At 42.3% G+C, this 22,846-nt stretch overlaps 1 protein-coding gene across 2 annotated transcripts in view; it reads right to left on the bottom strand.

Annotated features, from left to right (window-relative positions):
• Positions 1-22,846, bottom strand: part of mia3 (MIA SH3 domain ER export factor 3) — a 137,142-nt gene that overhangs the window by 53,568 nt on the left and 60,728 nt on the right. For both annotated transcript variants that reach the window (XM_063040561.1, XM_063040562.1), the window contains exons 7-14: positions 20,115-20,246; positions 19,707-19,728; positions 19,114-19,202; positions 17,783-17,860; positions 17,588-17,698; positions 6,567-6,638; positions 4,972-5,076; positions 4,770-4,892 (exon numbers count right to left, since the gene is read on the bottom strand). In XM_063040561.1, coding sequence (XP_062896631.1) covers positions 4,770-4,892; positions 4,972-5,076; positions 6,567-6,638; positions 17,588-17,698; positions 17,783-17,860; positions 19,114-19,202; positions 19,707-19,728; positions 20,115-20,246 — 732 coding nt within the window. The remainder of the gene's footprint in view (positions 1-4,769; positions 4,893-4,971; positions 5,077-6,566; positions 6,639-17,587; positions 17,699-17,782; positions 17,861-19,113; positions 19,203-19,706; positions 19,729-20,114; positions 20,247-22,846) is intronic.

The following is a 22,846-nucleotide window of genomic DNA, read 5'->3' as shown; positions in this document are numbered from 1 at the left end:
GCTCTCACTCCATCCTCCCACCACCCCACTAGGAATAGGGTTCCCCTGGTCCTCACCTACCACCCCACCAGCCTCCGGGTCCAACATATTATTCTCCGTAACTTCCGCCACCTCCAACGGGATCCCACCACTAAGCACATCTTTCCCTCCCCCCCTCTCTGCATTCCGCAGGGATCGCTCCCTACACAACTCCCTTGTCCATTCATCCCCCCCATCCCTCCCCACTGATCTCCCTCCTGGCACTTATCCGTGTAAGCGGAACAAGTGCCACACATGCCCTTACACTTCCTCCCTTACCACCATTCAGGGCCCCAAACAGTCCTTCCAGGTGAGGCATCACTTCACCTGTGAGTCGACTGGGGTGATATACTGCGTCCGGTGCTCCCGATGTGGCCTTTTATATATTGGTGAGACCCGACGCAGACTGGGAGACCGCTTTGCTGAACATCTACGCTCTGTCCGCCAGAGAAAGCAGGATCTCCCAGTGGCCACACATTTTAATTCCACATCCCATTCCCATTCTGACATGTCTATCCACGGCCTCCTCTACTGTAAAGATGAAGCCACACTCAGGTTGGAGGAACAACACCTTATATTCCGTCTGGGTAGCCTCCAACCTGATGGCATGAACATTGACTTCTCTAACTTCCGCTAAGGCCCCACCTCCCCCTCGTACCCCATCTGTTACTCATTTTTATGCACACATTCTTTCTCTCACTCTCCTTTTTCTCCCTCTGTCCCTCTGAATATACCTCTTGCCCATCCTCTGGGTCCCCCCCCCCCCCGTCTTTCTTTCCGGACCTCCTGTCCCATGATCCTCTCATATCCCCTTTTGCCTATCACCTGTCCAGCTCTCGGCTCTATCCCTCCCCCTCCTGTCTTCTCCTATCATTTTGCATCTCCCCCTCCCCCTCCAGCTTTCAAATCCCTTACTCACTCTTCCTTCAGTTAGTCCTGACGAAGGGTCTCGGCCTGAAACGTCGACTGCGCCTCTTCCTATAGATGCTGCTTGGCCTGCTGCGTTCACCAGCAACTTTGATGTGTGTTGCTTGAATTTCCAGCATCTGCAGAATTCCTGTTGTTTGCGTTTAAATTGCAATGGGTTCAGGTCCTTGCTGAAGCAGGAGTTCAGTCTAGTCATGATCACCCTCTCAAAGCATTTCATCACTGTCGATATCAGTGCTACTGGCAATAGTCATTAAGGCAGCCCACATTATTCTTCTTAGGCACTGGTATAATTGTTGCCTTTTTGAAGCAAGTGGGAACTTTCACTTATAGCAGTGAGAGGTTGAAAGTGTCCTTGAATACTCTCGCTAGTTGGGTGGCACAGGTTTTCAGAGCCTTACCAGGTACTCCATTGGGACCTTCCGCCTTGCGAGGGTTCTCTCACTTGAAAGACAGCACAGAGGTAACAGGGTCATCAGGTGCAGCAGGGATCTTCACAGCTGTAGTCGCGTTCTCCCTTTCAAAGCGGGCATAGAAGGCACTGAGTTCATCTGGTACTGAAGCATCGCTGCCATTCATGCTATTGGGTTTCACTTTGTAGGAAGTAATACCTTTATAGTGCTAAAGAACCGAAAATAATGAATGGACGTTTGAAAGTAACTAGACAACCAGGTGACCGTTGGGGCACCCTTTGAGAGAAAGGTAGTGCAGTCTGATGTGACCAGAATGAAAATTAAGTTTCCCTGAATGCTATTGCTATCGCTTTGCTTTGGAAATTAAAGAAAAACTCAGTTTATTAAAGAAGACAGACACGTAGCAAGACAAATAGAGCTCCTCCTCTTTTAACAAAGGACACTTTTGATGACAACATTTCTGGTTGATCTGCCACCCTTCAGGAACACTCTAACATTTTCATTTCTTTTTCCCCGGGTTAAAGCCACATACAGCTGACCATGCTGGAATACTGGTTTCTCCAGATAAATCAGCACATTCTCCATGGTTTGGCCTTGCGCCTTATGTATAGTCATAGCAAAGCATGACTGTATCAGGAACCGGCTCCGCTGAAGAGGTACATCTTCCCCTTCTGATAAATTGAGAGTAATTCTTGGGATCATGACAATGTCATTTTTAAATGCACCGATGTTTATCTTGGCTACGATGAGATTGTCCATTGCAAAGCCTTGGTGGATCCAAGTGCCTCACTGAAATGATGGGAGATCCCCTCTTCAATTCCAGTTTATGTGGTGGCAATCCAGAGAGTTCGACCGAATCAAGGAATTCTGTTGGAAAATGTGTGGCGTTAGCTCCTTCACTTACGGCATTGAAGGAACAGTATTTCTTTCATGATTCCAGGGAAGCATCTAATGCACATAAAGTTTATTTTTCGCATCATTTCATTGAGAGGAACCAAGATAGAATTCCTCGAGAACAGTTCTGCAGGATTGTCGAATGTCGGGTAGATGAAATCAATATATTCTTCCATAGTTTTTGCTGGCTGAATCATATCTTCAGGTAATTCGATTTCATCGTTTTCATTTTTCTCAATCTCGTCTTCTCCAGCATCCAATAAGAACTCAGAATATCGTCCTTCTCCCTCAATCGCATGTTTCTCTTCAATTGAAACTTGACAAAGCTTCTCCATAAGTAGGATTTTTTTATTCACGAATTCTCCACATCAGCATCATTTCCTCGTTTCACAACTGCTAGAAGCTGACGGAAATCGCCACAGCAAATGGTTAAAATGCCCCCGAAGGCCTCATTCTTGCCGCATACATCACAAAGAGTCCGGTCCACAGCTTCAAAGCTCTCCCTCCTAATCATGGGGCGTCATCCCAGACAATGAGCCTCGCATTTCGGAGTACATTTGCAGTACTGGTGTTTTTTTATCGATGTTACAAAGGGCATCTTCATTGACTTTGAGGGGTATCTTGAATCTTGAATGCGCTGTTCTACCACCAGGCATCAATGTTGCTGCAATACCGGATGATGCTACAGCAATAGCAACACCTCCCATCTCCCCTAACTTTAGCAAGGCTCAAGTTGATGATAAATGTCTTGCCCGTTCGTCCTGGTGCATCAATGAAAATCATTGAAGAGAGATTCCTTTCCAAGCAGTCGCACACATATTCATATACTTCTCTTTGCTCATTATTCAATAAGGGCTCCGTCTGTGAAACAAATTCCTGTTGCTTGTCTGTGTTGTATTGCAGTTCACGCAATAATTCCAGATTGCCAGCACTTTGAATAATTGTACCGTTTCTTGGTGTCGGCAAGTTATATTCTTCAAATGTTTTGCCCAAGTTCTCAAGTTTCTCTTGGGAATACAGAAGAGCTTGTCCATGATGCCTCTCATCGATCATGATATAAGGATTATTGATAGTTCTCCTCTCTATTGGTAAGAAATCTTCAGACACTGCATTCTTGAACCGGTTCCATAATTGCTGTGGATTGTTGATTTCAGTGTTTGTTAGCAAGACGACAAACAAATCTCCTATTGCTCTGGGCATTCTCATTCTCTCTGCCTCTTCCATAGTTTGATGCCAATGATCATCAGCTTGCAACAATCCTCTCTCTCTGCAGACGTCTTTGAATGACGGAAGGATATCTCCATCGTGTGTTTTCAATGATTCGAAAGATACTGGCCCCTTTATGTGATGAAGAAGAAGTCTCAAATAGTAGAGGTCACCACTTCGTGGAGAAACGGTATACACTCAACCCAGAACATTTGCTTCAGAAATCCCGGAGAAGTCGTCCACTCTTTTCCCCATCCTCCTTCTTTCCCATCTCTTACTAGTCCAAGTGTAGAATCTGGGAATAGGGTGTTTCAAAGTACTCCATTACAATAAGATTTAAATATCTCTTATTGATGGGTCGCAGTTTGATCGGTCCCAATCCTGCACGTGCTGATGGTGATTAGCAGAATGTGACCGCTCGAAATAGAGCTGCCCTGCCCTTTTGCTGCGGTTGGTGTCACTGCTGTGAGCATCATGAGGCGCTGCTGAGGCTGGCTGTGCGTGTGCGTCGTGGTGTCACGTCGCGGTTTCTGTGGAAGCTGGAATTGGGTGTGGAAAGCGGGGCCTGTTGATGAGTGAGCAATTTTAAACAAATATAACCCTGACCTTTGCATGCATTCTGCAAATTAGTGTATTTTAAGTCGATTTAGTCAAAAAAAAAAGTGCTGCTGTAATGCACCGTTTGGGCTAATTGGAGGTCACAGTCAGACAAACGGAGCATGAGAATTTTAGTAGTATATAGATTTTGGAATGCCAATTCAGAACGGGACTGGAGGAACTCAGTTGGTCAGGTGGAAAGCTATGGAGGGAAATAGACAGTTGCTGCTTTGGGTCAAAAACCTTTAACTGGACTTGAAATTACTTTACCATTTAACAGATGGAAGGCAAAAGGTTTACAGAACAGTCTGTTTTTGCTGAAATATTACATTTGTTACAAATGCTCACATTTATTGTACTTGTCAGGTTAAAGTGCTGTTCTTTCAGATCCGACAGTCATTTTTTTCCACAAGTTGTACTAATGAAGGAGCCAGAAACAAGGTGACAGAAGGGCTCTTTAGTCTTGAATTTGATTTTAGCATCTACAAGATGTTCTCAAATCAGAACTGTACCTCAAGTCTTTCCCAGAACTTCAAAACAAGAGCCTTGCCCTTTCATCTACATCTTCCTAATACAATATAAATCAAATCTTCTATTAATAACTGCTTTTCAATCTCACATTGTCGTACATGGAAGTCTATTTGCCATTAACCAATAACACAAAAACACTTCTGGTGATCAAATGAACAACCTAAAGGAGCTTCCTCAACGTACCTCAATCTCATTATCCTTGTAGGCCAAGGTTTCCTCCAAGTCTCTCTGAGCTTTTTGGCAGAGCTTGATTTGCTCATTAAGCTCGCTGTGTCGCTCACTCCAGCCTTCTGCCTCCTTTAGCAGCTGCAAACCCACAAAACAAAGCCTTGTTAGTAGCCTTGCTTACTCCAGGTGGACTCCTGAAGCAAAAAGGTTCACTCGCCTGATTTTTGCTCTGCTTAAGTCGAGCATTTTCTTCAAGCACAGACTGCATATCTGATAGCAGTTTCTCTTCATTTGTTTTGGCACCACAAAGGGCTTCTTGTACCTAAAATACACAACCATGTTAGGTAATGTCCATCACCACCACAAACTGAAGTCTCCTGAAAACAGTGACTAAGACTAGAGAACAAAATGTGTGCACAGGTGAATCCCCTTTATACAGTTGCTAATGGCTCTGCTGTTTAATTCCCCCATTAAGTTTCAAGCTCTAAGACTCTGCAGGGCTCCTCTGGCTGACACTGGGTATGGTACTGAGGTAGTGCTGGATTGTCAAATGGTTTGTCTTGTTTTTCATTTATTTTTGGCGTGTCACTTTGCTAGCAAGGTCAGAATTTACCATCCAAATCAGTGGCCCTTGAGAAGGAGGTGGCCAGTTGCTGGAGTCCTTCTGGTGGAGGCACACCAGTTGAGGGAGCTCTAGGATTTGGACTCACAACAATGATGGAACACCAATACAGTTTCACATCAGGATGCTGTGCAACTTGGTGAGGAAACTGCAGGTGGGGGTGTCAGCAGGGACCTGCTGCCCTCATCTTTCTCGGTCATACATTTAAGAGATGTTATTGGAGTAGCTCGAGTAAAGTGCATTTTGTGGACTATACACCACATTCTCTAAGTGTTACTTTGACATCACCTTCAGCTCTGGCCCATGATCAGCCAAGGCTGTGAAGAGAGTTAGAGCCCAGTGACTCAAATAATGCATTCTGCCTTGAAATTTGAAGTTAAATTTTAGTCTCTTAACTACTCTTCTGCTCTTCAGTAAGTACTGGTAGTTCTTTTAGAACACAGTGAAAATAGCCAAACAGCCTCACGTTGCTTGTGGGATCTTGCCATGCACAAACTGGCCACTGCAGCTGCCTTTCATTTCATGTTATAACTCAGAGCAGTAAAAACCCAGTTCAACATTTGCAATCTTCTACTCTTCCCACCAAATCTCTCAAGCCTCAGTAATTATTTTCTCTCACAAACATACTGCATGTGGATCGGAAAATTCAGAGTATCTGTTCAATTAACATTTCCAGGGTATTACTTAGGAAGACTGAAAACAGGTTTGACAAAAGTTCACATTCAGAGGGTTTGACTATGTAATTTTGATTATTCCCTTTCTGATAGGCCTGGCATTACAGATCTGTTGTGTTAGCAGAAGCAACCAACGTTAGCTCACATTATAGTGCTGCAATGCTCTGTATACAGTCATGATGCCCCACATTATTCAGCTGTAATGCTATCCATACAGATATATTCGCCCACATTACACAATTACCGCTAGAATAAACTAACTCATAATACAGTATATAGCAATCATGCTCTGTATCGAGTAATTTTGGTTGATATGTTTCCACAGATATCATAAGTGAGTGAATACGTACTGCCATAATATTCTCTTACAGATGGGAACATCTGTTCACACTGCGTGGCCATGGTGCTTGTCCACAGTGCTTTCAGTCCACACCACACAGCTGCAGTGCTCTGTATACACCGTTCAAGCCCATATTTGCCTGGTTAGATTTTTTCCTAAACTCAAAGGCCCCTTACCTGTAACAGTTCTGCTGAATGAGCCGAAATAACATCTTGCAATTTTTTCACAGACTTCTGAGCATCTGCGATCTGCGTTTGTCAAAAAGAAAAATGGGGGGTAAAAAAGACAAATGGTCAAAGGTATTGACAGCAATGTACCTTGAGAATGACTTATCATGTTCAAACTTTGCAGATACTCCAGCATTAAGAAGCTGGTTCTTCCCATTAGTTATATTAGTATTGGAAAGCTATCCAGTTAGTCCCACTTTCCCCAGTCATCTATTTTCCCTACATGCAGTTCAGTACAGATAAAACATTTTTCTCTGTGTCCCTTGGCATGATAAAACACTGGTGCTTTAGTGTTACTAACCTTCCAGCATGTATTTTGTTTCAGATACTTGTATAAAATCTCCCCATAACCTTACATACTCCAGAGGGAACATGCCCAGCTTCATTTCAAAATAAGAATTAATATGAAAAAGGAGCTAATGTTAGAATTAATATTTCAGTAAATCTCTACACCCATTTCAAGACACTGATGCCCTGAAATACAGTTGCCAAGATATCCAAGCTTGAGAAAACTTGGTTTTGAACTCCACACCACTATTAAGCAGAGAATGCTGCCTGCTTCACAACATGGCATCATTTTCAAATCTGAACATTGTGCCCCTGCGCCTACTCGCTGTGAATAAGACTGTAACATACTCCACTGAAGTTCATGCAGCCGTGAAGCTGAACAGGACAAAAGCAGGTCCTTTAGCCCACCATATCTACACCATTCATTGTACCCATATACACTAATCCCACATTGTTTAATGTTATTTCAGTACACAAGTGTAAAAGAGAACAAAATTATTGCCACTCTGGACCTGAAGCAGCACAAAAATAAACAGTAACTATACAATAAAAAACACAAACAGTAAATATATCTTACATATATATATATCTCAATTTATTGTATGGTCATAAAGTGACGCTATGCGCAGGAATGTCTGTACATAAGGTGACACTGACAGGAAATGATAAAGTAGTGGTGAAGAGGTGTATGGAGGGGTGGGTTAGTGGGTGGAGGTGTTGATCAGCCTTACTGCCTGGGGAAAGTAACTGTTTTTGAGTCTGATGGTCCTGGCATGGATGCTAAGTAGCTTCCTCCCTGATGGAACTGGGACAAACAGTCCAAGAGGAGGGAGGGTGAGATCCTTCATAATGTTACTGGTCTGTTTCCGGCACCTTTTTGTCTATAAGCATTGTATATAACCTTCTATGCCTTGGCATGCCATGAGGGTAAATACGATTAACTGGAATGATAATGGGAGATCAGTTAAAAAAAAAAGATAACACACCTCATCTTCTGATTAGGCACATAACAGCCTTCCAGTTTCAATGTTGTTTGGATAATGATTCTTGTTCTTCACTTATTCCATTAGCCTCCCCTTTCTCTCTCTGCTCTTAAACCTTTGTCATTTTATCGCTCCTACCTTCCACTCCAAAGCTTGCTATTTGTTTCTGTTCTGCAGGACAGTGAATTTGTACCAGAGGAAATAAAAGGCTGATCTTCTCATATAAAAACGCTGATCTGTGCCAACCAAACGGTTTAAGAAACACACATAAAAGTTGCTGGTGAACGCAGCAGGCCAGGCAGCATCTCTAGGAAGAGGTGCAGTCAACGTTTCAGGCCGAGACCCTTCGTCAGGACGAACTGAAAGAAGAGATAGTAAGAGATTTAAAAGTGGGAGGGGGAGGGGGAGATCCAAAATGATAGGAGAAGACAGGAGGGGGAGGGATGGAGCCAAGAGCTGGACAGGTGATTGGCAAAAGGGGATACGAGAGGATCATGGGACAGGAGGTCCGGGAAGAAGGAAAGGGGGGGGGGGACCCAGAGGATGGGCAAAGGGTATATTCAGAGGGACAGAGGGAGAAAGAGAGTGTGAGAAAGAATGTGTGTATAAAAATAAGTAACAGATGGGGTACGAGGGGGAGGTGGGGCATTAGCGGAAGTTAGAGAAATCGATGTTCATGCCATCCGGTTGGAGGCTACCCAGACGGAATATAAGGTGTTGTTCCTCCAACCTGAGTGTGGCTTCATCTTTACAGTAGAGGAGGCTGTGGATAGACATGTCAGAATGGGAATGGGATGTGGAATTAAAATGTGTGGCCACTGGGAGATCCTGCTTTCTCTGGCAGACAGAGCGTAGGTGTTCAGCAAAGCAGTCTCCCAGTCTGCGTCGGGTCTCGCCAATATATAAAAGGCCACATCGGGAGCACCGGATGCAGTGTATCACCCCAGCCGACTCACAGGTGAAGTGTTGCCTCACCTGGAAGGACTGTTTGGGGCCCTGAATGGTGGTAAGGGAGGAAGTGTAAGGGCATGTGTAGCACTTGTTCCGCTTACACGGATAAGTGCCAGGAGGGAGATCAGTGGGGAGGGATGGGGGGGGGACGAATGGATAAGGGAGTCGCGTAGGGAGCGATCCCTGCGGAATGCAGGGGGGGGGGAGGGAAAGATGTGCTTAGTGGTGGGATCCTGTTGGAGGTGGCGGAAGTTACGGAGAATAATATGTTGGACCCGGAGGCTGGTGGGGTGGTAGGTGAGGACCAGGGGAACCCTATTCCTAGTGGGGTGGCGGGAGGATGGAGTGAGAGCAGATGTACGTGAAATGAGGGAGATGCGTTTAAGAGTCTGGCCACTGAATTAAAGTATTAAAGACATTGCACAGGTGGAAGGTTGGGGGTGGGGAGGGAGGTAGAAAGTATGCAAATGACCTCTCTGACTCCTTCATTTTAGAGAGAGGCACTAGACAGGGATGCCCAATTTCTCCTCTCCTTTTTGCGCTATATATTGAACCACTTGTCCAACTAATAAGACAGAGCGAAATCGTAAAAGGTATCAAGGTGGCAGGGATTGAACAGAAAGTGGCGTTATTCGCAGATGATGTTTTGGTCTATCTGAGTGAACCAGAAAAATCATTTATAGGATTGTTTACACTGTTGGATGACTTTGGGAAAATATCAGGTTATAAAATAAATGTAAAGAAAACGCAGGTTATGTCCCTAAATTATACACCATCCAAAAAATTGCAGGATACATACGATCTTAAGTGGGAAGCTAAATCATTAAAATATTTAGGAATAACCCTGCCGAAGGATCTTTCAACACTGTCACAGGTAAATTATGGGCCACTAATCTCAGAGATAAAAGCAGATATGCATAGATGGAATCTTATCCCCTTTTTAAGTTTAAATTCAAGGATAAATACTATAAAAATGAATATTCTTCCTCGGTTATTATATCTTTTCCGTACTTTACCAGTGGAGGTGGATGATAATCAATTCAGGGAATGGGACAAATGGATTTCCCGCTTCATTTGGCAAGGAAGGAAACCTAGAATTCGATATAACACCTTACAGTTAGGGAAGGAAGGAGGAGGTATGGTTCTTCCTTGCCTGAGAAATTATTTTTATGCCTCACAGATAACCCCTCTGTTATATTGGTGTAATAGGGAATATAAGGCTAGATGGAAGGAAATAGAATTTGGATTAGTTGACAGTTTTCCTCTTCAGGCCTCAATAGCTGACAAAGGACTGATGGCCCAGTTGGAAAAATTTAATAATGCTTGGATAAATCTTACATTCAAAGTATGGCAGAAGGTGGTTAATTCATGTGGAATTAATAACATGCTAAAACTCTTTAGATGGTGTGCATATGATACCGAATTCCTTCCCAACAGAGGAGATAAAAGATTTGAGCTATGGATAAAGAAAGGTCTTACAACCTACCTCTCATTTATAGATAAAAGAGTATTACAAAGTTTCCAAATCCTGCAGGACAAACATGGCCTAGAACATAATGACTTTTTTAGGTACCTTCAAATACGAAACTATGTTAACCAGAGTTGTAGATATACAGACCTATCAACAGTAGAATTAGAATTTTTCAAGATTCTGAATTCGGCTTGCAGTTTAATACCTAGTAAATCAGTTTCTCGCCTATATAATGCACTCTCCCATGCTAAAAATGTAAATACACTGTATATTAAAGAGAAGTGGGAGAAAGAAGCGGGGTTGGTACTTTCAGAGGAGGCTTGGGGGAAAATCTGCAGCTTTCAATGGTCCTCGACTAATTCTTTGACTTGGAGAGAACATTGTTGGAAAAACAAAAGATACTTCAAGACCCCATATCAGGAAAAATATAAAGATACAAATGTGATGTGTTGGAGAAGGTGCGGCTCCAAGGAGGCAAATCATTTTCATATTTTCTGGGATTGCCCTAAATTAAGTCTATTTTGGGAAGGTATTCATAGAACATTAGTTAAGGTACTTAGGTCCCAGATACCTCTGAACTTTGAGACGCTCTATTTGGGGCATGTATTGTTCCTTGAACAGAAGGAAGATATAAAGTTGCTGCAGGCCCTCTTAGCGGCAAGTAAGAAATCAATCACTAGAAAATGGCTAAATCCAATACCACCTACATTAGAAGATTGGTACGAAATTATCTTGGAAATATTTTAAATGGAAAAGTTGACCTACTCCCTGAGAACGCAAAAAGAAACATTTTATCAAATCTGGAATAAATGGATTGAATATATAACCCCAATGCGAGCAGACTTTAGATGACTCTCCTAATGATTTATATTGCTCTTCTCATCAACACAGTAATATTGCTAACGTAAGCACCCCTAGTCTAAATGTTTGTTGTTTTTTTTTGGAAAATAGAGAATTATCACAAGTAAAGGGAAAGATTTGGGAAAGGGATAAAAAAAAATGAAAAAATTAAGTAAATAAGTACATAGGGATTGGATAATTATGTCTGCGGGCAGGAACAAGCACGAACAAATTGGGATATAAACACCTACAATGGTTGGTATATAGGCTTGTATGCAACATTTTGGACCAGTGGAAATGGTCCAGAAGGGTTGTATGGAAACTATTATCACCATTTTTCTTAGCAACTAATTTCATTACTTAGCCTAATAGGTTAGATTTACCACAGTACATAATTATCTATTTAAATGTTTATTTTGCTTTTATATCATCTCAATGTGTACTTAAGAATGTATAAATAATTGTAGTTTTATACATATAAAAAAATGGAAAAGGTTATATGTGTGAAAAAAGTACATGATAATTGTGAACTCCTTATCCAAATAAAAATAAAACTTTTTTAAAAAAAAAATAAATAAATAAATAAATAAGAAAGTATGCAAATAGTTTCAGAATACTGATAATTCAGAGGATCACTTGCCAGCAAGTCTTTTTCTGAAGTGGTTTAAGAAAGTCTTTTAAACATTCTGAAAGTAATTTAAAACATGCATAGGTAGATCAAAGCTCAAATTTCAAAGTAAATTTATTATCAAATTCATTTTGATAACTTTGGTGGGATGCTTATAAAACTAAAGCTTACACTTTAAATGTAAACAAGATGTTTTAAGGTGCAAGCTAACATAACCCAAATTACTTCCCAGATAAGCTTTCTCTATTTACACTCTCATAATCTTATTAGCAACTAAATTGGTAAATTAGTTTATATCATTTTGTGTATCAAAGTATACTGAAAAGTTGTTTTGCATGCCATCCATATAGATCATCTCATTACAACAGTTCATTGAGGTAGTACAAGGGAAAATAGCAGAATATGATGTTACAGTTACAGAGAAAGTGCAGTGCAGACAAATAGCAAGGTGCAAGACCCTAATGAGGTAGCTTGAGGTCAAGAGTCCATCTTTATTGTACCAGGAGACCATTTAACAGCAGGACAGAAGCTGTCCTTGAGCTTGGTGGAATGTCCTTTCAGACTTTTGTATGTTCTGCCCAATGGGAGAGGAGAGAAGAGAGGTTATGAATCCTTCTCCTGGCATTGATCATATTTCAACAGTTCTGATTTAAACCCCAAAAGGAAAACACCATGTTTGAACCCAAACCAACAACAAAGCAGGAGCAAGGGCCAACCTTTCAAGACTGCTCTGCCATTCAATGACAATAGCTGCACTTCCACAACAATTCTTCCTCCCTCCTTACCCACCAAACCCTTCATTTCTTGCACCCCATCAATTAGTCAAAAATACACTCAACTGAGCACTTCTTCCCCAAAGGCCTTCCAAAATTGAGTCACTGGTTAAGCCCAAAATTCCCTTTTCCAATCTGCCTGCACTGGATCCCTTCTTAAACTCATCAAAAAGGCTGGATCCATCCCAGATTCTTCTGAGTTACTGGAGGAGGGGAGGTCACCAAACAAACCGTTATCCATTATGGACAATCTGGCACATCCTCTCCATGACCTACTGAATAAGCAGCGGAGCACCCTTTCGAGCAGGCTTATTCAGCTCCACTGTCATAAGGATCGGTACAGGAAATCTTTCTTAACAAATGTAATATGCATACGCAACAGTTCATCTCTGTGCGACAGAACACACATCATAGTACAATAATCTCTGTTTTATTACTTCATACATTATTGCACGCTGGTAAATTATTATTTTGTACTTTATTATTAGTTAAGTCTACACACTGCTAAGTGTGTTTTTAAATGATCTGGTCTGAGTCGACGTTCCCCAGAAAAGAATTTCCCACTCGGGATCAATAAAAATACTTATGATTATTATATCAATTAAACAGCTCTGCCATAGTTAAGAACAACTTCTGGTCTCTTTCTATTGTAACTGCTTTCTTTTCAATTTTTTTTCAATATTTTTATTAGTTTCTACATAAAAGAATACAGAGTACAAGGAAGTGTATATAAAGGTTAAAAAAAACTACAAATTACATTATATCTGTTCATAATAACAGTCTCATTACCCTGTATTCATGTAGGTTAATGTTATTTTGAAATATACTAATTTATTACAAAACAAATCTAACCCCTACCAAGACTGAAGCTGTTTATTAAGGAGAAAAAAAGATAAAATACCTTCTCGTATAATAAAAATTAATAATAGCCAACATCTAAATTTAAACAAATTGAGGGTTTTGGAAGTTTTGAAAATAATTCAGAAAGGGTCCCCATAATGTTTGAAAGTGTTGACAAAATTCAGAAATTGAACAACGAGTCTTCTCTACATCCAAGCATGACATAACATTGCAGTAACTGCTTTCAACTTAATTACTTTATCCTGCATGCTGGCAAAATAATCCCTGCTTGTAATACACTCCATTTGTTCCCATTTTATGTTCCATATTCCAACACAATGTTACTTTCCTTTGGAATTAAGACACACCTGAGCATAGAACACTACAGCACAGTACGGGCCCCTTGACCCACAATGTTGTGCTAACCTTTTAACCTACTCCAAAAACCAGTCTTCTGTAACTCATCCCTATAGCCTGCCATTTTTCTTTTATCCACGTGCGTAAGAGTCTCTTAATGTCCCTAATGTTTCTGCCTCTACCACAACCCCTGGCAGTGTGTTCTAGACACAGTTTCACAATTTCACTCTTAAAAAAAAACTACCTCTGACATCAACCCCCATACTTTTTTCCAATCACCTTAACATCATGCCCTCTATAACTAGCCATTGCTGCCCTGGGGAAAACTCTGCTGGCTGTCCACTCGATCAATGCCTCTTATCATCTTACGTACCTCTATCAAGTCACCTCTCACACTCCTTCACTCCAAGGAGAGAAGTCACAGCTCAGTCAACCTTTTCTCAAAAGACATGCTCTCTAATCCTGGTAGGTCTCCGCCACACCCTCTCTAAAGCTTGCATATCGTTCCTATAATGAGGCAACCATAACCGAACACAATACTCCGACTGTGGTCAAATGAGAATTTTATGGAGCTGCACACATTCCCTCATTGGTCCTTCCCTCAACTCTAATCCTATTCTTTACACAGCTGTAGAATGCCTTGTGGTTTTCCTTTCCCCTTCAAGCTCAGTTCATTCTTAAGCTTCTTCCTGGCTATCTTATAATTCTCAAGAGCCCTGTCTGATCCTTGCTTCCTAAACCTTACATCTGCTTCCTTCCAGCTCTTGACTAGATGGCCTGCATCACTTGTCAGCTGCATTTCCTTCATCCTCCCATCATTTCCCCTTCTCAATGGGACAAACCTATTCAGAACTCCATGCAAACGCTCCTGAAACAACCTCCACATTTCTGTCGTAGACTTCGCTGTGACATCTCTTCCCAATTTACACTCACAAGTTCTTGCATTATAATTCTACCTTCCCCAATTAAATACTCTCCCAGACAATCTGCTCCTACCCCTGTCCAAGGCTATGCTAGAGGTCTAGGAGTTATGGTCACTGCCTCCAAAACACGCATGCACCGACAGATCTGTCACCTGACCAAGTACACTGCCAGCAAATCTAGTCCACCTGTTCACATATTGTGTCAGGAGTCCCTCCTGGACACACCTAACAAATTCTGCCCTGTCTAAGCCTTTTGCACATAGGATGTGCCAATCATTAGAGAAATTAAAATCACCCAGAACAGCAACTCGTATTTTTGCACCTTTCCAAAATATGCCTCTTGATATGCTCCTGAGTGTCTCTATTGCTATCTGGTGGGGGTGGGGGAAAGGGGAGGGGGAGGTTTCTTGAATACTCCCAATAGAGCGATTCCTCCCTTATACACACATCAACCCATCCAACAGACTGCACTTATGTCCTATCCACTTCCTCTCCTTCCTCATTCATGTCCCATCCACTGCCTTTCCTTCCTCATTCATGTCCCATCCACTGCCTCTCCTTCCTCATTCATGTCCCATCCACTGCCTCTCCTTCCTCATTCATGTCCCATCCACTGCCTCTCCTTCCTCATTCATGTCCTACCCACTGCCTCTCCTTCCTCATTCATGTCCCATCCACTGCCTCTCCTTCCTCATTCATGTCCTACCCACTGCCTCTCCTTCCTCATTCATGTCCCATCCACTGCCTCTCCTTCCTCATTCATGTCCTACCCACTGCCTCTCCTTCCTCATTCATGTCCCATCCACTGCCTCTCCTTCCTCATTCATGTCCCATCCACTGCCTTTCCTTCCTCATTCATGTCCTACCCACTGCCTCTCCTTCCTCATTCATGTCCCATCCACTGCCTCGCTTTCCTCATTCATGTCCCATCCACTGCCTCGCTTTCCTCATTCATGTCCCATCCACTGCCTTTCCTTCCTCATTCATGTCCCATCCACTGCCTCGCTTTCCTCATTCATGTCCCATCCACTGCCTCTCCTTCCTCATTCATGTCCTATCCACTGCCTCTCCTTCCTCATTTATGTCCCATCCACTGCCTCTCCTTCCTCATTCATGTCCTACCCACTGCCTCTCCTTCCTCATTCATGTCCTACCCACTGCCTCTCCTTCCTCATTCATGTCCCATCCACTGCCTCGCTTTCCTCATTCATGTCCCATCCACTGCCTCGCTTTCCTCATTCATGTCCCATCCACTGCCTCTCCTTCCCCATTCATGTCCTACCCACTGCCTTTCCTTCCTCATTCATGTCCCATCCACTGCCTCTCCTTCCTCATTCATGTCCCATCCACTGCCTCGCTTTCCTCATTCATGTCCCATCCACTGCCTCTCCTTCCCCATTCATGTCCCATCCACTGCCTCTCCTTCCCCATTCATGTCCTACCCACTGCCTCTCCTTCCTCATTCATGTCCCATCCACTGCCTCTCCTTCCCCATTCATGTCCCATCCACTGCCTCTCCTTCCCCATTCATGTCCTACCCACTGCCTCTCCTTCCTCATTCATGTCCCATCCACTGCCTTTCCTTCCTCATTCATGTCCTACCCACTGCCTTTCCTCTCCTAATTTATGCCCTGTTGATTGCCTCTCCTTCATCAGTCTCTCTATACATTATATCTACCTTTATACCAACCACCCATCCTCTGAGCTATCATTCTGGTTCCCATCCCCACCAAACTAGTTTACACCCTCCCCCCCCCCCAAACAGCTCATGCAAAGCTACCCACAAGGAAATTGGTCCCCACAGAGGTCAGTTGTAACCTGCCACTCACTGTTATACTTTCCCCTGAAGAGATCCTAATGATCCACAATCAGCAGCCCTGCCTCCTGCACCCATTCCTCTGCCAAAGCATCCTATCCTTACCCTCACTGGAGCGTGACACAGGCAGCAATCCAGAGATTACTAATCTTGAGGTCCTGCTTTTTTGCCTCATACCTAGCTTCCTTTATTCACTCTTCAGGAGCTCATCCCTTTTCCTAGCTGTACCTTCGCTACCAATTTGTTCCACAACTTCTAGCTGCTCACCTCCCCTTAAGTATGCTATGGACACGATCTCAGATGTCCCTGACCCTGACATCTGGGAGGCAACATATCACCTATGAATTTCTTTCATGGCCATAGAATCTCCTGTCTGTTCCACTAAATACTGAATCACCACTGCTCTTCTCCCTTCTGAGCCACAGAGCCAGACTCAGTGCCAGAAACCTAGTCACTGCAACTTTCCCTGGTAGAATGTCCCCAACAATATCAAAAATGGTATATTTGTTAACGAGGTGAACAGACCACAGGGGTACATGGCACCCCTTTCCATCTTCCAGTCACCTAGCTACCTGCCTCCTGAATGAACAGTAGGCCATCCATCTCCAACTCCCTAACATGATCTGCAATGAGCTGCAGCCTCTTGCAAATGTATCCATCAGGACACTAGAGATCTCCAGTATTTCCCACATCATGCAAGAGGAGCTCACAGTGCCATGGGATCCATTCTCACTGTTCTACCTATGCAATAATGAAAGAAAGAAAACTCAACCTAGCCTCCGCCTCTTTTTGCCAAAGCCTCAGTTCCTGACTCTAACTGTATACCACTCCGACAATGGCCTCTCCCACAATGACCACTCTACTTAAACCTTACTTCTCTTAATTGACCCTTGTCAATTACTTAATTACCTGACCAATTTAAAACTGAATAGGAAGTCTCAATAGACTCCGCTTTTTAAATCTCCCTCTTCTCGAGACAAGTAACGGCTTTGTCAACTGAAGTCAGCACACATTTGAGATTCCTCTCTTCCCACACACAGTCTCATTTTAGGAAGTAATTCTAAGTAGCCCTTTTCAAAAATTGCCCATGGTTTCCTTACCATAGTCTGCTGCTTTGCAGTCTCTTCCCTCTCTTTATCCAGTGATGCCTGGAGATTTTTCACACGCGTTTCCAGATGAAGATTTACCTGTTCAAGCTCCCGACAAGACTCCTTAGGTTACAGAGAAATTATAATGTTAATGCACAGAATTTCAATTACCAATTGTCACACACCGTAGGGTACAGGCTCTCCTACCTCAAGCTCCTTGGTCTCAACAGAAGCTGTAGACTCAACATTCTGGGCCTCACTTACAAGGGCTTTGGTTTCCTCCAACTAAATAGTTCAGGGATGGTAGGGCAGGGGAAGGTGGAAATAAAAGAAAAAGTACATTTTAAATTCAAAATTACATTGAAAACCATGATGTAAATTTCACCAAGTCCATTTAGGATTATTTCCCCATCCATGGACACTCTGATCACCTCAAATGCTTGTAAGTACAGAAGGAAATCACTGCTGTCAGACCAGAAACAGACTCCTTTACCTGGGAAGTCCATTTACACTAAAGCATTTTTATTATATCTATGTTCTCCTCAACTTCCCCCAGACTCTACTACTCAATTATACACCGGGGCAAACTGACCTACCAACCCGTACACCTTTGGTATGTGGAAGGAAAGCAGACCACACACAGTAAGTCATGTGATCACAGGAAGAACATGCAACTTCACATAGACAGAACCAGGGGGTATCCTGCACTATGGGTCTTGGTTCGACACTTCTACTTCACAAGACAAAAAGGTATCAAAGTAGACCAAAAGTAGTAGATTGAAGGATGAGAAAGTTGAAGCAAACATAGAAGTTAAACAAAGCAACTCTCGCAGACAGGACAGGAAATGAGAAAGGCCTGATTGGCTAAACTACATTTATTTTATTGCAAAAAGCCTCATAGATAAGGCATATTAACTCAAAGTATGATCAACACGTTAACTTCGCCATGGTCTGCCCCAAGCCTGGCTGCAAGGGGAGGAGGGTTGGGCATGGGGCTAGCAATCCCTTCCCATAAAATCCCAGTGCTGCAGAAACGCTGCCAGATCCTCCAAAGACCTCATCCCTGGGAGAGAAAGGATCTTAAGATGGGCTATACCTGGGGACAACTTGAAAGACTGGCCTAGAAATGAGGACTCTGGCGAGTTGCTGTTGGCAACCCATACCCCAGTATGGGTGATGGGCTAACTATGTATGATTAGCACAGTGGATTGTGATATTACAGCTATTACGGAAACATGGTTGAGGACTGAGCAGAACAGTCTGCTCACTGTTCCAGGGTACAAAAGTTTTAGTCAGGACAGATGTTAGAATTACTCAACATACCACTTGGAGGAGATTTAAATAGACACATACCAAAGGCAACTTGCATGTGAACTCCAAAGACCTTACACTTAAGATAGTGGTTTCATTTGAGCTATGCACAGTTCATTGTTTACCAATATCATAACAAGTTTCCTTCACCCCCAACCCAACCGTCCCATCCACACACTTACATACTATAAACTCCATGAAAGCACTGCAGAAAATTAAATCTGTACCTTCTTTTCAAAAATGGACACTTTCTCCAAAGCTTCAGTCTTTTCCTGAATGAGCTGTTTGATTTTCTCAGCTAGCTGCTTTTCAGTAACTGGATGAGAGAGAAATGTTTTACACTCAACTTAGTTTATGCAATAATATGGTTTAAAAGTACCAATTATCTGAAGAATACTTTGACACATGCTCACTATGCTATACACAATGCTCTACGAGTCACATAGGACTCCAACCTGATTCCCAACATCTCCAGAGTTAACAGATTGAAGAGATTCAATTGGCTTCATCTTGCTGGGCGTGGCAGCTTTTTTCCTGCTCTTGACATCTACCAAGTATTAACTATCTTGGGATCCAGAGTACAATCACAAGATTATTTGCCTAAAGCCCCACACCCCCTAACACTGCTCAGTTAAGTAGTCTGCTCATACTCTGCAATGCTGGACTGAGAAACAGTTAAGTTATAAGGAACGCAACTTAATAGCAGCAAACAAGACCAACAAAGCAAATTATAAACCACCAGGAAAGGCAAAACATTAAATGCATATTATTTATAAGACTTGAGTACGAGATTTAACCCAAGTACCTGTTGGACACTTACTTTGATACCTTCTACTTTTCACCTGAAACAAAAGAAAAGAAATTCTGTCAATTACAGAAATCATAACCACAGAATAACAAGACAAGATGTCCTTCAGATTCAGCACCAAAAAATTGGTGATTCAAAAATTGCGGCCCACCAGAATCTCCAGACAACTCAGGATGGTTAATAAATCTGGCCTTGCCAGACAGCTTGTTGCCATCAGCTATCAAATTCATCCTCATAACCACAACCACTACCGTCAATGCTCCAACACTGTACTTCAAAACAGTGCAGAAAAACCCACCAGTGAACCAAATAATAACATTATTTTGCAAGTCCAGTCATTTCTATCAAACAACAATTAAGCTGAGCATTAATTTAAAAAAATTATCTGGATCTGTGGATGGGAAAAGTAATCTTACTTACTGAAAGACAGGTTCGCCACATAAAGATAAAGAAAGTAAGAAATCCCAGAGCAGCAGTTATCAGAATGGGTTCCCAGGGCACTCCATGGAAATCTGGGCCTGGCCTCATTTCATCAGGCAAAGAGGAAATAAGCTGTAAATGTAACAGGAAGAACATTAGGAAATTGCTGGCTTATAATCAAAGATGCAACTCAGAGCTATGTGATGAGCTCTTTGCTATATTCTCTTTATATCTATGAACGTGTGACTAAGCATAGCTCCAACACCATCTTCAAAATTTGCAATTTACAGCATTACAAATGGTGACAAGGTGGACAGGAGTGAGATAGATCAGCTGGTTGAGGCTACTGTTTATTGATTACCACTCAGCATTCAACACAGTCAAACTGTCTGTTGATCAACAAGCTCCAAAGCCTAAACCTCTGTACCTCTCTCTGTATCTAGGTCCTTGACTTCCTCACCCGGAGACCACAACCAAGGCCAATAACTTCTCCTCCTTACTGACCATCAACACTAACACCTCAAAGATGCATGCTTAACCTACTGCTCTACTTTCTCCACACCCATGATTGTGTGGCTAAACACAATCTGAATGCCATCTATAAATTTACCCATGACACAACTATTGTTGGCAGACTTTCAGATGGTGACGAGCAGGTGTACAGGAGTGAGACGGAATAATTGCTTGAGTGGTATTGCAACACCAACCTTGCACTCAATGTCAGTAAGGCCAAGGAATTGATTGTGGACTTCAGCAAGGGTAAGTTGAGGGAACACATACCAGTTGGTATGTCAAAGATTCTCGCAAATTTCTATAGATGTACCTGGGAGAGCATTCTAAATGGTTGCATCACCATCTACTGTGGAGGGGTCACTACACAGGTTCGGAAAAAGTCACAGGAAGTAAACTCAGCCGCTCTATCATTGGCACTAGCATCTCCCGCATCGGGAACATCTTCAAAAGGTGCTGCCTCAAAAAGGCAGCATCCATCACTAAGAACCTCCATCAGCCAGGACTTGCTCTCTTCTCATTGCTCCCATCAAGGTGATGGTACAAGAGTCTGAAGACACACACTCAATGGTTCAGGAACCGCCAAATCTTCCTGTTTCACAAGATGTAGCCAACTGGAGAGCTTGTACTCATGACCACATTAAGACTACACACAGTTTCTCTCACAGACAACTAAATGGAAGACGTTTGCCATCAGAGCAACAGATATTTGGGGAATATTCTGCCAAACTTCTCATTCATATGACTTTTACTTTTTTTGAAAAAAGAGATAAAGAGATAAGCTTTATTTATCACATGTACATTGAAACATACCGTGGAATATGTTTGCTCAAAATCTAATCTACGACGATCGTGCTGGACAACCTGCAAGTGTCACGATGTGTCTGGGCACCAACACAGCATACCCACAACTCACTGACCCCAACCATACGTCTTTGGAATGTGGGAGGAATTATTGGCACAAGTTAACTAAAATCTAATCTCCAGGTTCAAAAAGCATCCAAGCTTTGCTCTGTACACTATAATAACTAAACCATTAAACTTCCTGCAACCAACTCCTTATCACTTTAAAGGCTGATGTTTAAATAATTACTTAGGTGGACTCTGACAAGGAATGGCATGTGCTGGATACAAGGATTCACAGTGGTATCTTCAATAAAAGGCTAATGTCTCTGTAAAAAGGAAAGCTCGCCCCTTGCCTCTATAAATATTATTTCAAAGCTGAAGCTTAAGATACAAAGCCCAATCTCATTCCAACCCAACTGCTTCAAAAAGCAAAATACTTTTCACCTTGTCAAACTTTCATACATTAAGCACTGAAATTCAGATTCAGTCCAATGACCTGTTGTGGAGAAGGCAAACAAAACCTCACCAGCTAGCACCCCACAGTCCTGAACCCAATTCACTAGAGATAATGCAGGTAACTAAATGTATAATCTATACTGGAGATGCAGTAACATATATACAGGCAGACCATCTAATAATTACAAAAAGAACTGAATTTGCCTATGACATCAAAATGTAAAGGAGAAAATCCAACAACTAATTTGTGCTTTCTAGGATCACAAATAGTGATCTTAACAGCCAAGATGTGAGGGTGGGGATGATTAGTTCTCTGCTCTTCTTTGACACAGTATGAGGATCATTTACATCAGAGTCAGAGAGCATAGACTGAGCTTTAGTTTTAGATCTCTGACATTTATTAATCTACTACAACCATCAGCCTCCACTTCTGTGCCCAGATCTCTCGATTGGAACTTCCACTATCAACCTGCTACTTCCAAGCGTGTCATCTACTGAGATACACCTGACTATACATTACTGATGTATTAGTTAAATGTATTTACAGATGTGAGTAACACCTTCAGGAAATATAAAGGAGACAGATGAACACAGGAATGTTTGGGTATAAAAGTATAAAGAAACAGAGATTGTGGGGTGGTAGTGGACCCAATGGTTGAAACCTTTCAAAGCTCGTTGACTTCTGGGAAGGTACTAAACAGTAAATGTGATTTCGAGGTTCCAAAAGGAATGGAGACAAAATGTGGGAAACTGAGAAACTATAGCATTGTGCTAACAATACATAACCATATGTAATTAGCAAGATGCTAGAGTCAATCAAAGAAACAAACCAGTATTCATGAAAGCCTAATATAATCAAACTGCCGGTATGGTTTTATTAAAAGATATTGCATTTGACAGAACTGTACCAGTTCTGTGCA

Source organism: Mobula hypostoma, chromosome 2 (genome assembly GCF_963921235.1).
Source record: "Mobula hypostoma chromosome 2, sMobHyp1.1, whole genome shotgun sequence".
NCBI lineage: Eukaryota > Metazoa > Chordata > Chondrichthyes > Myliobatiformes > Myliobatidae > Mobula > Mobula hypostoma.
The sequence above is the reverse complement of the archived record's forward strand: the minus strand, read 5'-3'. Positions and strand labels throughout refer to the sequence as shown.